The sequence below is a fragment of the Dermochelys coriacea genome, chromosome 20 (assembly GCF_009764565.3).
Source record: "Dermochelys coriacea isolate rDerCor1 chromosome 20, rDerCor1.pri.v4, whole genome shotgun sequence".
Taxonomy (NCBI): domain Eukaryota; kingdom Metazoa; phylum Chordata; order Testudines; family Dermochelyidae; genus Dermochelys; species Dermochelys coriacea.
This window is the reverse complement of record NC_050087.2, coordinates 14,346,631-14,359,188: the sequence shown is the minus strand read 5'-3', so window position 1 is coordinate 14,359,188 and position 12,558 is coordinate 14,346,631. Positions and strand designations below refer to the sequence as shown.

The window sequence follows — 12,558 nt, the reverse complement described above, 5'->3', positions numbered from 1 at the left end:
TCCTGCCTTGGTGGCTCCCGCTGTTGATGGGTCACCAAGCCCATTGCCCAAGCACTGAAATGCCAGGGTGATGCCCCCCCAGCCAGTACAAGGCCCAGGCACCCGCTATGCCCCATTTTGAGGACTCCTGTGGGACACCAGCATTGCCTACACTTTGTGCTGGCCCGCTGCACAGGAGAAATTTCACTCAGCGATCTCAGGGCCTAGACGCTGTGGTGATGGGCGCACTACGAACGCTGCAAGCTGCAGAGTTTCTCATCACCCACGTGGAAGCTGGTCAAAGTCTGCCATCATAAACTGGCTGTTGGAGGAAAATTGGATTTTTGACTGAACAAAACTTTTCAGGAGAAGTGGCGGCTTCTGTTTTTTCTTACGCTCCCCCTTACCACTCCAAATACTCAATACCTTCCTGAGCTCGTGGGGCATATAGCACGGCCTGTTCCACCGCTGCACAGGCCAGGCCTGGGCCCAACGGGATGAATAGACAGAACTAGCTAGGAGCGAGGTCAGGAGAGCCACAAGATCTATCTGTGCTCAGCTGCCTCAAGAAATGGCCCCCTCCGTACGCCCATTGCACGGGCAGCTCAGGTGCAAAGGCCCAATGCTGCAGGGCACTCAGCGCTCGGTGGGGACAGTCCCACGGGGGCAGTGGGGAATCTGATGAAGTGGGGGTGCAGGGCCGACACAAGCGAGCTCACTCTATACGTACGGGACTTGGTGAAGAGGTTCTTGATCTCGGCGATCGTGGCATTGGGCTCCACCTGCAGAGAAGCAGACAGAAGTGACCACAGACCCAGGGGCACAGAGTGAGGGTCTGATCCCCTGCCATGGACATCAGCAGGAGCTTGGCTACAGACTTCCCAGCCCCCATAACCTTACACCTGGGGTCTGGGAAGAGACTCAGTGAACTCTGCCAAGGTTCTGCTTGACCTTCAGGGCTCTGATCAAAGAGACAGCGCAGCACTGAGGTCCCTGTGTTTGCCTCTGGAGCTTGCCGATACAACTAGCTATTTCATAGTTTTCTCTCTTTGCTGCCAGTGCCACAAATGCCCAGCAAGCTTCAAAGGTCGAGCCAGGCTCTCCATGAGCCTCGCACTGGCCCAGGAATAGAGATTCCATGATCAGAATGCGGTTAACAGTTTGGACCATGGTGCACAAGCTGGAAAGAGCTTGACCTGGCCGCCAGACCAAAGCAAGCAATAAAACCTTAGAAGGATTCCAGTGGCAGCAGCCAGGCAAACTGCTCCCCAGGGAGGTGGCTGGGAGGTGCCCTGATGCTTTGGGCTTCTGTAAATAGAAAACAGATACACAAGCTCTCCTCCAGCTGCAGCGTGGTACAGGCAGCACAAGCTAGTGAACAGGGTAGGAACACAGGCCACCTGGGTTCAACTCCCAGCTCTGCTACTGACGTGCCATGTGACCTTGGGCAGTCAGTTACCCTCTCTGTGCTCATTTCCTCCTCACTCAACCTATCTTGTTTACTTAGACTGGAAGCTCTTTGGGGCAGGGATTCTCTCTCCCTCTGTGTTTGTGTAGCACACAGCACAATGGGGCCCTGATCTCAGGTGGGGCCTGTTGTAATAACTGGGCCTACAAGTGTACCTTAACTGGGAGCTCCTCTCTAAAAGGCAGCGTAAGTTCATAAGATGTCACAATAACCTATAACAATGTATGCTGATTGGAAAAGGTGCAAAAGACACACACTGAGTTATCCAAACAAAAAGGCCTCCCGAGGTAACTCAAGGACCATTTAAATCATGCCTGAAACACGAAAAGAGGGGGACCAGAATTCAGTGAACCAATCAAGTCTAACCAGTGGACAAAATAACGAGGAGCTGAGCTATTCCACCCACCATTTCCCTTGGGGTCCTCAAAAAAAGATTTTGGGGAGAAAACATTGGCTATTGAGTGAGCTGCCAACCGCACCATCTCCCAACTTCAATGCCAACTCCATCAGCTCTGGCTGAATCCCAAATACCACTTGGGATGTGACCCTTTGTCCCCCCTCCCCACCTTATTTCTTCTCTTTCCTCTCTCACTTCTTTTGCCTTCTATCTAATAAGAGTCTGGCTTAGCTGGCCACAACTGCTTATTAGGCAACACAACTATGAGTCTGTGATCAGAGAGAGGCAACTAAACACAATGCCCATAACTGCCCGATGCTGGTACAAGTTTGCCAGGTCTTAGAGAGGCTAATCAGACCATCTGCTGGGCCCGTGTTTCTCCAGAAGTGATGCGGCAAGTGAGAGCCAATCCCAGAAACTGAAGCTGCATTTTCTCTCTTTGCTGTTCTTTTCTCTCCCCTTTTTCGTGTTGGTCTTGTTTTGGTGACAAGGAAATGAGATCAGGCTTTACCAACAGCTCCAGCTCATTCTTAACTCACTTCTTCTCTTTTCCCCCCCAAAGGAGAGTTATCACCATTTTGATACCATCTAAGAGACTGTCTGACAAGAGGGTTTTTCCTTCTAAAAACTTTATCCCACTAAAGGGGAAGGGAACAAGGGACGCTGTCGAAATGAAAGCCTAGCTTATTACTTTACATTTTAAATGCTTTAACTGTTTTTCCCTCTTTTCTCTATCTTTAATACCACGTTAAAAGGATTGTTAATGGCATGTTTGCCATAGTACTATGCAGGCTGAAGTCTCTGCCAAACCCCACCCCTTGTGTAACATTGTTTAATGCTGGGACAATGACTGGTCATGTTAACACCTTTGACTCTTTGGGCCCCTTTATTCCATCTAAATTAATACAGCAGGCCTCTCGCTGCTATCGTAGCACATCTAATAGCTGTCAGCACCAACTCACAGGGCTAAGGAAGGAACCTCTTTCAAGGGCAAATAATTCCACTGGGATGTTTCCTGCTCCATTCTCTGAAGCAGCTGAGATACCGGACAAACTGGGCCATTGCTCTGATAGTCCTTGTACAAAGGTTGAAGCACAGCTTCTGTCAGGGTTTGCAAGATGCTGAGTTAGGAAAATGGTTTCAAAGGGAAGGGTTGTTCTCCCACATTAGCTCTGGGCCTGATCCTGGCAGGCATGGAGTCCACGCCCCGCTCACCAATGGGTCTAATGCGAGGCAGTGCTGAGTATTACTGTGTACACAGCATGTCAGCAGCTGGGTGAAGCTGGTCACAGATCAGCACTCTGCTGCTCCTCGTGCTGGTTCCTCCTGTTTCTCTCACTGAGAGTGACAGCTTTCACACACTGCTCCTGGGAACCTTCTGTTCCCCTAGGACCCCTCCCACCTTCAGTCCCAGTGTCCTCCCTGGGCGGATCCCAAAATGCTGACTGTGGCGGGCTAAAGGGTGTTCTGGGAATCACCACAGGACCAGACACTTACATGTAAGGAGGTTGTGCCCACTGCAAACGCAGCTAATCCAAGCAGGTGCTGGTGTAGGGTGTCTACAACAGCTGACAGCCACTCCCACAGTGGGGAGACCAGGCTCCCGCCGGAAAAAAGCTCTCCAGCCAGCCAGGGTAACTCAAAGGAATCCAAACAAACAGAATACATGTGAAAACAGTAATACATGAGAGACCCCCACCTTCCCCAACAGCCTGACAGTTCGGAAGGTGGCAGTATCTGACAGGTTAAAGGGAAAGCACCAGGGTTGTGCCCTTTTTCGCTTCTCTAGGAGGGATAGAAATGCTCTGAAATAGAGAAGTTTTATTGGTTTGTCTTAAATAAATTTTCTGCCCTTTTTAAAAAAAATTAAATATGAGGTGAGGCAAGTCTGCTTTTGCAGCAGGTCCCAGCTAGCTGACCAGCAAGCGGCATGAGACAGAACAAGAATCCACAGCTGGAAGCTATAGCCAGACAAACTCACATTAGAAAGGAGGCACCATTTTACTTTAAACACTGTAGGGGGGCATTGAAACAAACTCCCAAGGGGCGTGGTGGATAGTCCATAGATTCATAGATACTAAGGTCAGAAGGGACCATTCTGATCATCTAGTCCGACCTCCTGCACAGCGCGGGCCACAGAATCTCACCCACCCACTCCTACGAAAAACCTCACCTATGTCTGAGCTATTGAAGTCCTCAAATCATGGTTTATCTCTTGATGGCTTCAGATCAGAACTAAATGCCTTTCTGGAAGATGCTTTAGTCAAATACAAATTGATTGAGCTCAATATGAAGAGAACTGGATGACATGCCCTGGCCTGTGTTATACAAGGGGTCAGACTAAATAATCTAATGTTCCCCGTTGGCCTGAATATCAATTAACCTTAAAAGCCAGGGCTGCTGAATCTTTGAGGAAGAGATTTTTTTTTTCTCCCAAACGACTCTGTTGAAGAGGTATCCCAAAGCCAAAGAGTTTTAAAATCGTCTAGGAATTAATTCTTCTCTCCGTTAAGCAGATTTCACTTCCTTGGCACTTGGGTTGTCACAATGCCCACAGACTCCCCGCCGTGAACCAGAGTCACCCAGGGTGGATGAGATCTGAATATTTAACCCCTAATTCAACCGAATAGAGACACCCTTTCATTAAAAACAGCAGAGAAAAGGGGCCCTGCCCATTTCATTTGCAGGGCACCTTTTAAGACTGCACTTTAGAGGACTCACAAAAAGCCACATTTGGGATCCCAATCACTGCACCTCTGCAAGGTATGGTGGCCTGAATGGTACAGGAGATCATGGACTGTTGATCCCTGCTGTGTTGCCACATATGTAGGTATGACAGAGCGAGGTCTGAAACTCAGCGCTTCCTGGCTTCGGTGGGTGACCTGCAAAGGGAGAAGTGAATTCCCAGGGGCCACCCGCCCAGCCCAGAGCTCAACAGAGGGAAGAGATTCAGGCCCTACTGCTGATGCCCCTGGTAGCCTCTTGGGCACAAAGCACACATGAGATCACTCCCATTGCAGGATTATTTTAATCACATCTCTATATTTAGTTTTCCCATTTCCTCCTTGCCAGTCTGAATGGATTTACAACTCAAACCGGGTTTATTCAGAGAGGGGCATCAGACCCGTCCAGGCACAAAGTTAAACCACCAGCGCCAGTTTGCCCACAGCATTGAGCCTGGAAAGAGTTGGCCTGGGGGCCCTACGGTGCCTTGTGCACAGTTGCTGACCCCAGTACTGCTGCACTTCAAAGCCTGCTGAGTTTATGGGGAATCTTTCCTGACATCAAGAGAGGCAGTGCTGTCTACTGGATAGAGCACTAGACTGGGGCTCATCTGTGCATTCTACTCCCGATTCTGACACTGGCCTGCTGAGTGACCTTGGGTGGGTCACTTCCCTGCTCTATGCCTCAGTTTCCCCATGTGTAAAATGGGGATGATGCTCCTGACCTTCCTTTGTAAAGTGCTTGGAGATCTACGGATGAAAACTGCTACATGAGAGCAAGGGGTTGTTATAACACCCACTCCACCATAGACACTTCACAGCAACCTGCTTTGGCAGGACAACGCTCGAGCTCATGAACTAATCTCTCCTTTGCTTGAGCACAGAAGACGCTGCAAAGCATGAGGGGAAGCTCGCTTCAAAGCAGCAACACTAACGGAGTCACAGATTTGTGGTGCTGGCGGTGTCTGGTGATCCCCAGGTGGCAGCCAGCAACCGGGAGGCACCCCATCAAGGTGACAGATTCAGTCAGCACGGGCAGCAGCGTGGCTCTGGTTCTGACCAAGGCCCTTTCCTCCCCGAGGCAGGGGAAAACCTGTCTCCCAGCAGTGGCTGTCAGTGCAACTGTGCAGGTGTCACAGGGGCAGCGCCTGGGGAACTCCAAACCTTCGCTGATGCTCTGGCAGTCAGTCAATTCAGCTAGGATTTGGAGGCATGGACGAGGCTGTTCTCTGCTTTGGGATTCAGCTTGGTAAGGGCAAGCACAAGTGATTGATGGGTGCAGGCAGAGAAGTGGGGCTTGAAATGGGAAGCAGCTAGGTGGGTGGCAGAAACAGAGAAGATCTGCAGTGGCAGGACAGAAAGATTGGTCTCCAGAGGGAAAAGGAACAGCTCAGAACAGGCTGCAGAGGGGGAAACAGAAGTGGGTCTCATAGGATCTGGGAGAGCTAGTCTCTGATGCTGGGCAACTGGCACCAACTACTATGAAGGACACACAGGAACGGCAGTAAGGTTTGTTTGGGCAGCTCTGGCATGTTTAGTTAAACACTACAGCCTCTTTGCATCTGGTGATGGGGCAGAAGAGGTATTTACACCTCAGCTACTGCAGATCGTCTGGGCGTCCACAGACTGTAAAGGGAACAGCAGCACAAGTGCAGGGGACACAACCTTTGGACATCCTACCTAGGGATGCTGCGTGAGGTGGTAGTTCTCAGGTAGAGGAGTTTCTCACGGACCCAGCCCTCTATACTGACCGCAAAGCCAGTCACCTCTTTCCGGTAGCTGGGCTGGAGAGGAGACTCCATGTGCCTGGCAGGTGGCCCAACAAAAGGCCACAGAATCATAGATTCATTCGTAGATGTTAAGATCAGAAGGTACCATTAGATCCTCTCATCGGACCTGCCTATCACAGGCCACAGAACGGCAGTCAGTCACCTTGCACTGAGCCCAGTAACTTGTCTGGCTAAGGCATCATCCGAAAAGGCAGCCTGTCTCAAAGGCACCAAGAGACAGAGAATCCACCCCTTCCCTGGGAGACTGGTCCCGTGGCTAACCCCTGTTAAAAACGTACGCCTGTCATCGTTACTGCTGTTCATGCTGCACCAGCACCCAGGGGCTACAATCAGGACCAAGGCCCCCATTGTGCTAGGTGCTGTACAAACCACACAGGAAGGCGCTTCCCGGCTCCGAGGAACCGGTCTCCACTTTTGCACAGACCAAGGGTAGTTTATGAAGACGAGTGAGTAGCATTATCCCCATTTTATGGGGGGATACTGAGGCACACAATGGGGAAGGGACTAGCCCCAAATCACAAAGCAAGTCTTTGGCAGAGCTGAGGTTACAACCCCAGTCTCCCTCCCAGGTTCTAGCCATCAGATCCCGCTGGCTCCCCATCTCATTTGATAAAGTGGTTGCAGGACGACACATTGCAGGTGGAATCAGCACAAACGGCCAGATTGTACGAGGCTAGGCTACATTCTCTGTAGCCACTGTAACTCCACCGAGCACCTCAGACTGCAGGCACTTGTTAAACTACAGAAACAGAGAGTTTGTGTTTTGTTTCCTTTCTAAGAAAACCCCCAACACACACCGCCAGCTCAGTGCAAATTAACCCACATGTGTGTAAACAGGTCAGGCCTGAAATGTATGCAAAGTCAGGCAGGCCAGGAGTGTATTTACTCTTCTTCAGAATGAGAATTCAGCTCCGGATGTGGCCAAGGTGCCAAAGCCACATGGCTGGGGCTCCCTCCATCTGAGCCTGCACCAGATGGGAGTATTTTGTTAAGGATGACAAAAGATGCTGGATTTACAGCCCTGAAGTCCTGTGTGTACTCACAGTCTGGGCAGCATGCACAGTGGAGCTTGTTCCCACGCCAACATCCCCTACCCCTCTCTGCTGAGGCTGCTAGTGAGGGCTACTCCCACTGGCAGCTCTCTGGGATGCGGGTGGCTGTCTGCTCGGCACTGGGCCCAGACTCTGCAAACTCAACCAAGGTGCATAACGACTGCCAGCCTGCAAAAGGCTCAAACCGGCTGTGTCCCTCACGGTCAGTCCCCTGAGTCCTCCGCTCCCACACAGCAACCGCCGTTTGAAAGGCTGTCCCTACTGGCTCACTCTGAACACACTGAAAACCCCAGGGCCCCGCTCAGCAAGGCAGTGGGGCTCCCAGCTCTGAACAGAGGCAGCACGCACCTCTCAAGGCACATAAGGGGATAAAGACAAGGGCCTTGGTGCACCTTCTGCTGGGACAAGGTTTTCCTTCTGCTGGGACGAGGTGGCCAAGCCCCGCTGCTCAGAAGCCCAAGGCTGAGACCTGGCTGCACAGTGTCATGCTCTGGCACCCATCGCTCATGACCACATGCCTTGGGGCTGTAGCTGGGAAGCAGAGGAGGGTCCCTGAACCTGGGAGCTTCAGGATGGCTTTAAGGGTGGGGATAGCATGCTTCACTCTGGAAGGGACAATACCATCCCCACTGAGAAATGACTCAGGGTCCAGGAGGCATCTTTACAATAACCACAGCAGCCACCCCCCTCCCAGCCCCCAGGGCACAGGCCTACCTTATCCAGGAAGCACAGCTTGTCCCTGGTCTTGGCATCCAGGATCTCCACCTCAAAGAAAAGAACAGCCTTTTTAGATTTCTTGGCCTTGGGGTGACGCTTGAGCCCGATGCCATTCAGACCCATCAGGAGGGGCTGGCCCCCCTCCAGGGGCACCATGTTCATGTCCATGCCTCTCCACAACTTTTCCAAGCAAACCCCAGGGAGCGTGTGGAGCCAGGGAACTCAACCCTGCAGCTTTGCCCTGGCTGTCCCAGTCAGTGGATTCCTAAGGGAGCTGCTTCTCCAAGGCTCAGTGAGATCTCCCCTTGCTCTGGGAGGATTCCAGGGGCCAGCCCATGAACGGGACCCAGCCAGAGACCAGAGGTCTATTCTGCAGGCTGATTCGGAGGTGTAACCTGATAGCACAGGGAGGTGAATCACTACCGTATCCAGCTAAATATAAAACTGAGCCTAGCTTCTCATAAGCAAGCAGCTCCTACCAGGGGCTTTTTAAAGACACTGCCATCACCCCAGGGGATAAATGCTGCCCAGCATTCGCCTGGATTTGTTAGTCACATTCAGACTTTGCAATTGTTAAATGGGCCACTGCAGGCTACAACATACCCAGCCTTGTGAAAGTCTCTCTGTCCTGAAGTACCCACAAGCACCCAGGAACTGATCAGGTGCTAATCTCACATCAGCAAGAGTTTGCATTCCTGGGAGATCTATTTGTCAGTATTATAGCAATACATAGAGGACCCAATCAGAAAGGAGGATCTATCGTGCTAAGTGCTATACAGATATGAACTAAACAGTCATCTCCCCTATGTTGCTCGATAATGGTTTCGTTTGTATCAACCTATCAGACAAATGGATTTCCCTCTGCTACTTGAAAGAACAGCATGCATATTTCATCTGTGGAACTCTCTGCTGCAGGATATAATTGAGACAAAGGGGCCAGCAGGTTTAAAATACAGGGCTAGGCATTTATAAGAGTTGCCTCTGAAATTACAGTAGCTAGGCTAAAACCTCCTGCTTGAAGGCAAAAGCTGCTCATTGCATTCACAGACATCTCCATCCTTGTCACCAGGAAATGGCATTACAGTAGGTATAGTATAGACACATTATGCCTTCTGAAGCAGTTAGCACTGGCCAACTTCATAGACGTGACCCAGGACTAGATGGACTCCAGGTCTGTTCCAGTCCAGCAATTCCTGAATTCCAAGGTGCAGACATGACAAGCTTGGCCCTGGCTTTGGAAAGATCTTCTGCTGGAAGGACCATTGGCTCATTATTCTCACTGCATTTTAAATGCAGTATATTTTTTCACTTTAACTGCATTCTCCCAATTTCCCTATTCTCTCCCCACCTGTTCTTAATGCACCCCACCCCTTCAACAAATCAGAGCATTGGAAGCTTTGTACTGACAGATTAGAGCCTCAACTCCACCAGGGAAATATTACAGCAATATCACTGTTGTAGAGATGGGCTGCCACTGGCATTTCATCACTAGACAGCTTAGATCTCCTCTGAGGAAGGTTAGAAGAGATTATGCTTACCACACCCAAACCAGCTGACAAACCATCTCCACTAGGGCTCTGGTGCTGCTAACACAGGTGATGCTGACCCTTGGCTTAAGCAGAAAGGCATTTTCCTAAAGCTAAGCCTTGTTAGGGATTTTTCCCCAGAAGAAGTATTTGTTTCTTACTCTTAAAAGTGTGGGATATGACATTGTGCATCAATTAGCCAGTCTGAGGCTTGCCTGCTAGGAGCATGGATGCCTACAATATTGCAACACACAGTCTGTTGCATCCGATGAAGTGAGCTGTAGCTCACAAAAGCTTATGCTCAAATAAATTTGTTAGTCTCTAAGGTGCCACAAGTACTCCTTTTCTTTTTGCGAATACAGACTAACACGGCTGCTACTCTGAAAAACAGTCTGTGAGCAATAGAACAGGGACTGCACTGCAAAGAGCAAAAACTAAATGCCGTTACCATATGAAACATGTCCCACTCTCTCCCCAGGCACTTAGGCAAACTTCTGAGAACTGGCTAAAAGTTAGAACTGGCTTGCACAGAAGAGTGAGAAGTCTGTGGGCGGTTTACACTTGAATTAACACTGCATTTTTAAAAGGGGCTGCAGAAGGCCTGGTTTTGAGTTCAGAGCACGCAGCATGGAAACATGGGTCCAGGATGGGATGGACCTTTCAGATCTTGAGTGATGTCCAGCCGTTAAGTTTCAATCATTCGGTTGGAGTAGCTGGGAAACTTGCAGACATAGGCGCCGACTCCGTGGGTGCTCCAGGGCTGGAGCACCCATAGGGAAAAATTAGTGGGTGCTCTGCACCCACCGGCAGCCAAGCTCCCCTCCCCACCTCAACTCTGCCTCCTCCCCTGAGCACGCGTACCTCCCAGCGCTTGCTGCTGCAAAACAGCTGTTTTGCAGCATAATAAACTCCAGGAGGGAGGGGGAGGAGCAGGAATGGAGTGCACTCATGGGAGGAGGCGGGAAAGAGGCAGGGCCAGGGCGGGGATTTGGGGAAGGGGTTGGAATACGGGCAGGGAGGGGGCAGAGACTTTGGGGAAGATGTCGGAATAGGGGCGGAGTCAGGGCAGGGCCCAGGGGTAGAGGGGAGTCGAGCACCCACCAGCACCAGCAGAAGTTGTCGCCTATGCGTGCAGATCATCTCTCAGGGACTTAAGGAGGTGGCAGTGATCTCAAATGTGGAGAAGACACAGCACTAGTTACGTATTTTAAATAATGAAGATATAGCTCTTCCTCTCCCCCCTTGGAGACCCCGAAACCAACCTGGGGATCACAAAATTACAAAATGGTGAAGTTTGTCCCTGAGATTTATAGGTCTAGTTTTCAGAGGTGCAGTCACCTGCAACTCCAAGTGCAGTCAATGGAAGCTGCAGGGGCTCATGGCCTGTGAAAAGAAGTCTGACCCTCGGTACTATGGCATATTCCTACCCACGACAAATTCAGTGCACATGGTGGAAAGAGATGATCAGGGAAAACCTAGGCCAGTCTCCTTGGAACACAGCAAGGGTTTGCTACAGAAGCTTCTACCTTTGGTAGCTGCAGGAAGGATCCCCCAACAGCCTTGAACCAGAAAAGGCACCATCAGTCGTGAGTGCAGGAGGAAGCCCAGAGCAGAGGTCATGTTATCAATTCTCCCCTGGGTAAAGTCAGCCACCTAGGACCGGCCTCAGGAGACCTGGATTCTACTCCTTGCTCTGTCACCAACCTGCTCCGTAACCATGGGCCAGTTGCTTCCAATCTCTGTGCCTCTGTTTTCCATCCCTTTGTCTGCCTGGTCTATAGATTATCTGGGAAGAGGAGGTTTCAGAGTAGCAGCCGTGTTAGTCTGTATTCGCAAAAAGAAAAGGAGTACTTGTGGCACCTTAGAGACTAACAAATTTATTAGAGCATAAGCTTTCGTGAGCTACAGCATCCGATGAAGTGAGCTGTAGCTCACGAAAGCTTATGCTCTAATAAATTTGTTAGTCTCTAAGGTGCCACAAGTACTCCTTTTCTTTCTGGGAAGAGGAGGTGTCTTATGGGCAGGTCTACACTTAAAACGCTGCACCCGTGCAGCTGAGCCACTGTAGCGCTTAAGTGGAGATGCCACCATGCCACTGAGAGAGCTTCTCCTATCACAGTTAATCGAGCTCCATGAGAAGCGGTAGCTATGTCAACGGGAGAAGCCCTCCCATTGACATGGGTTAGGTCGGTATAACTACATTGCTCAGGGGTGTGGATTTTTGAGTGACATAGTTATTCTGATATAAGTTCATAGTGTAGACCTGGCTTCAGTGTCTGTACATGGTTTAGCACAATGGGGCCCTGATCTCAGCTGGAGCCTCTAGGTGTTACTAAAAAAAAGGAGTACTTGTGGCACCTTAGAGACTAACAAATTTATTTGAGCACAAGCTTTCGTGACTGTAGCTCACGAAAGCTTATGCTCAAATAAATTTGTTAGTCTCTAAGGTGCCACAAGTACTCCTTTTCCTTTTTGCGAATACAGACTAACACAGCTGCTACTCTGATAGGTGTTACTATAAACACAAATAAGAATAAGCCAATTTACTGGGTGTAAAGGTTTTAGGACCTGATTTGCAGTCGTTCTGAATCTGCCTCACCTCCCACTGACTTCAGCCAGACTTGCAGGTGCTCAGCGTCTCAGAAAAAAGTCAGGCCTTAAATGCCCATGCAAAGATTACGGAATAAAAACACTAGCAGTTTCTCTCCTCCTGCTGCTTCTGCTCATTGCCATTCTGAACCATTAATTATTATTAAATAGTTCAAAATTCACAGCCGCAGGGGCGTTCAGTTAGCCCTCTCCCAGCTGTTGGGGAGTTCTGGGTATCTGCAGAATTCAGAGGGCAGAGAATGCCACTTCCTGCTGCACTCCCCAGGGACACTTGGGATTATTTTCACTTTGCATTG

General features: G+C 50.2%; 1 protein-coding gene across 3 annotated transcripts in view; it reads right to left on the bottom strand.

The window, feature by feature from the left end:
• TECR (trans-2,3-enoyl-CoA reductase) overlaps positions 1-12,558 on the bottom strand; it is a 47,459-nt gene that overhangs the window by 10,359 nt on the left and 24,542 nt on the right. For 2 of the 3 annotated variants that reach the window (XM_038378708.2, XM_038378707.2), the window contains exons 2-3: positions 8,124-8,174; positions 710-761 (exon numbers count right to left, since the gene is read on the bottom strand). In XM_038378708.2, the coding sequence (XP_038234636.1) occupies positions 710-761; positions 8,124-8,174 (103 nt within the window). Of the gene's footprint in view, positions 1-709; positions 762-3,341; positions 3,483-8,123; positions 8,175-12,558 lie in introns of all 3 variants that reach the window. The other variant, XM_038378706.2, reaches the window with a different exon arrangement.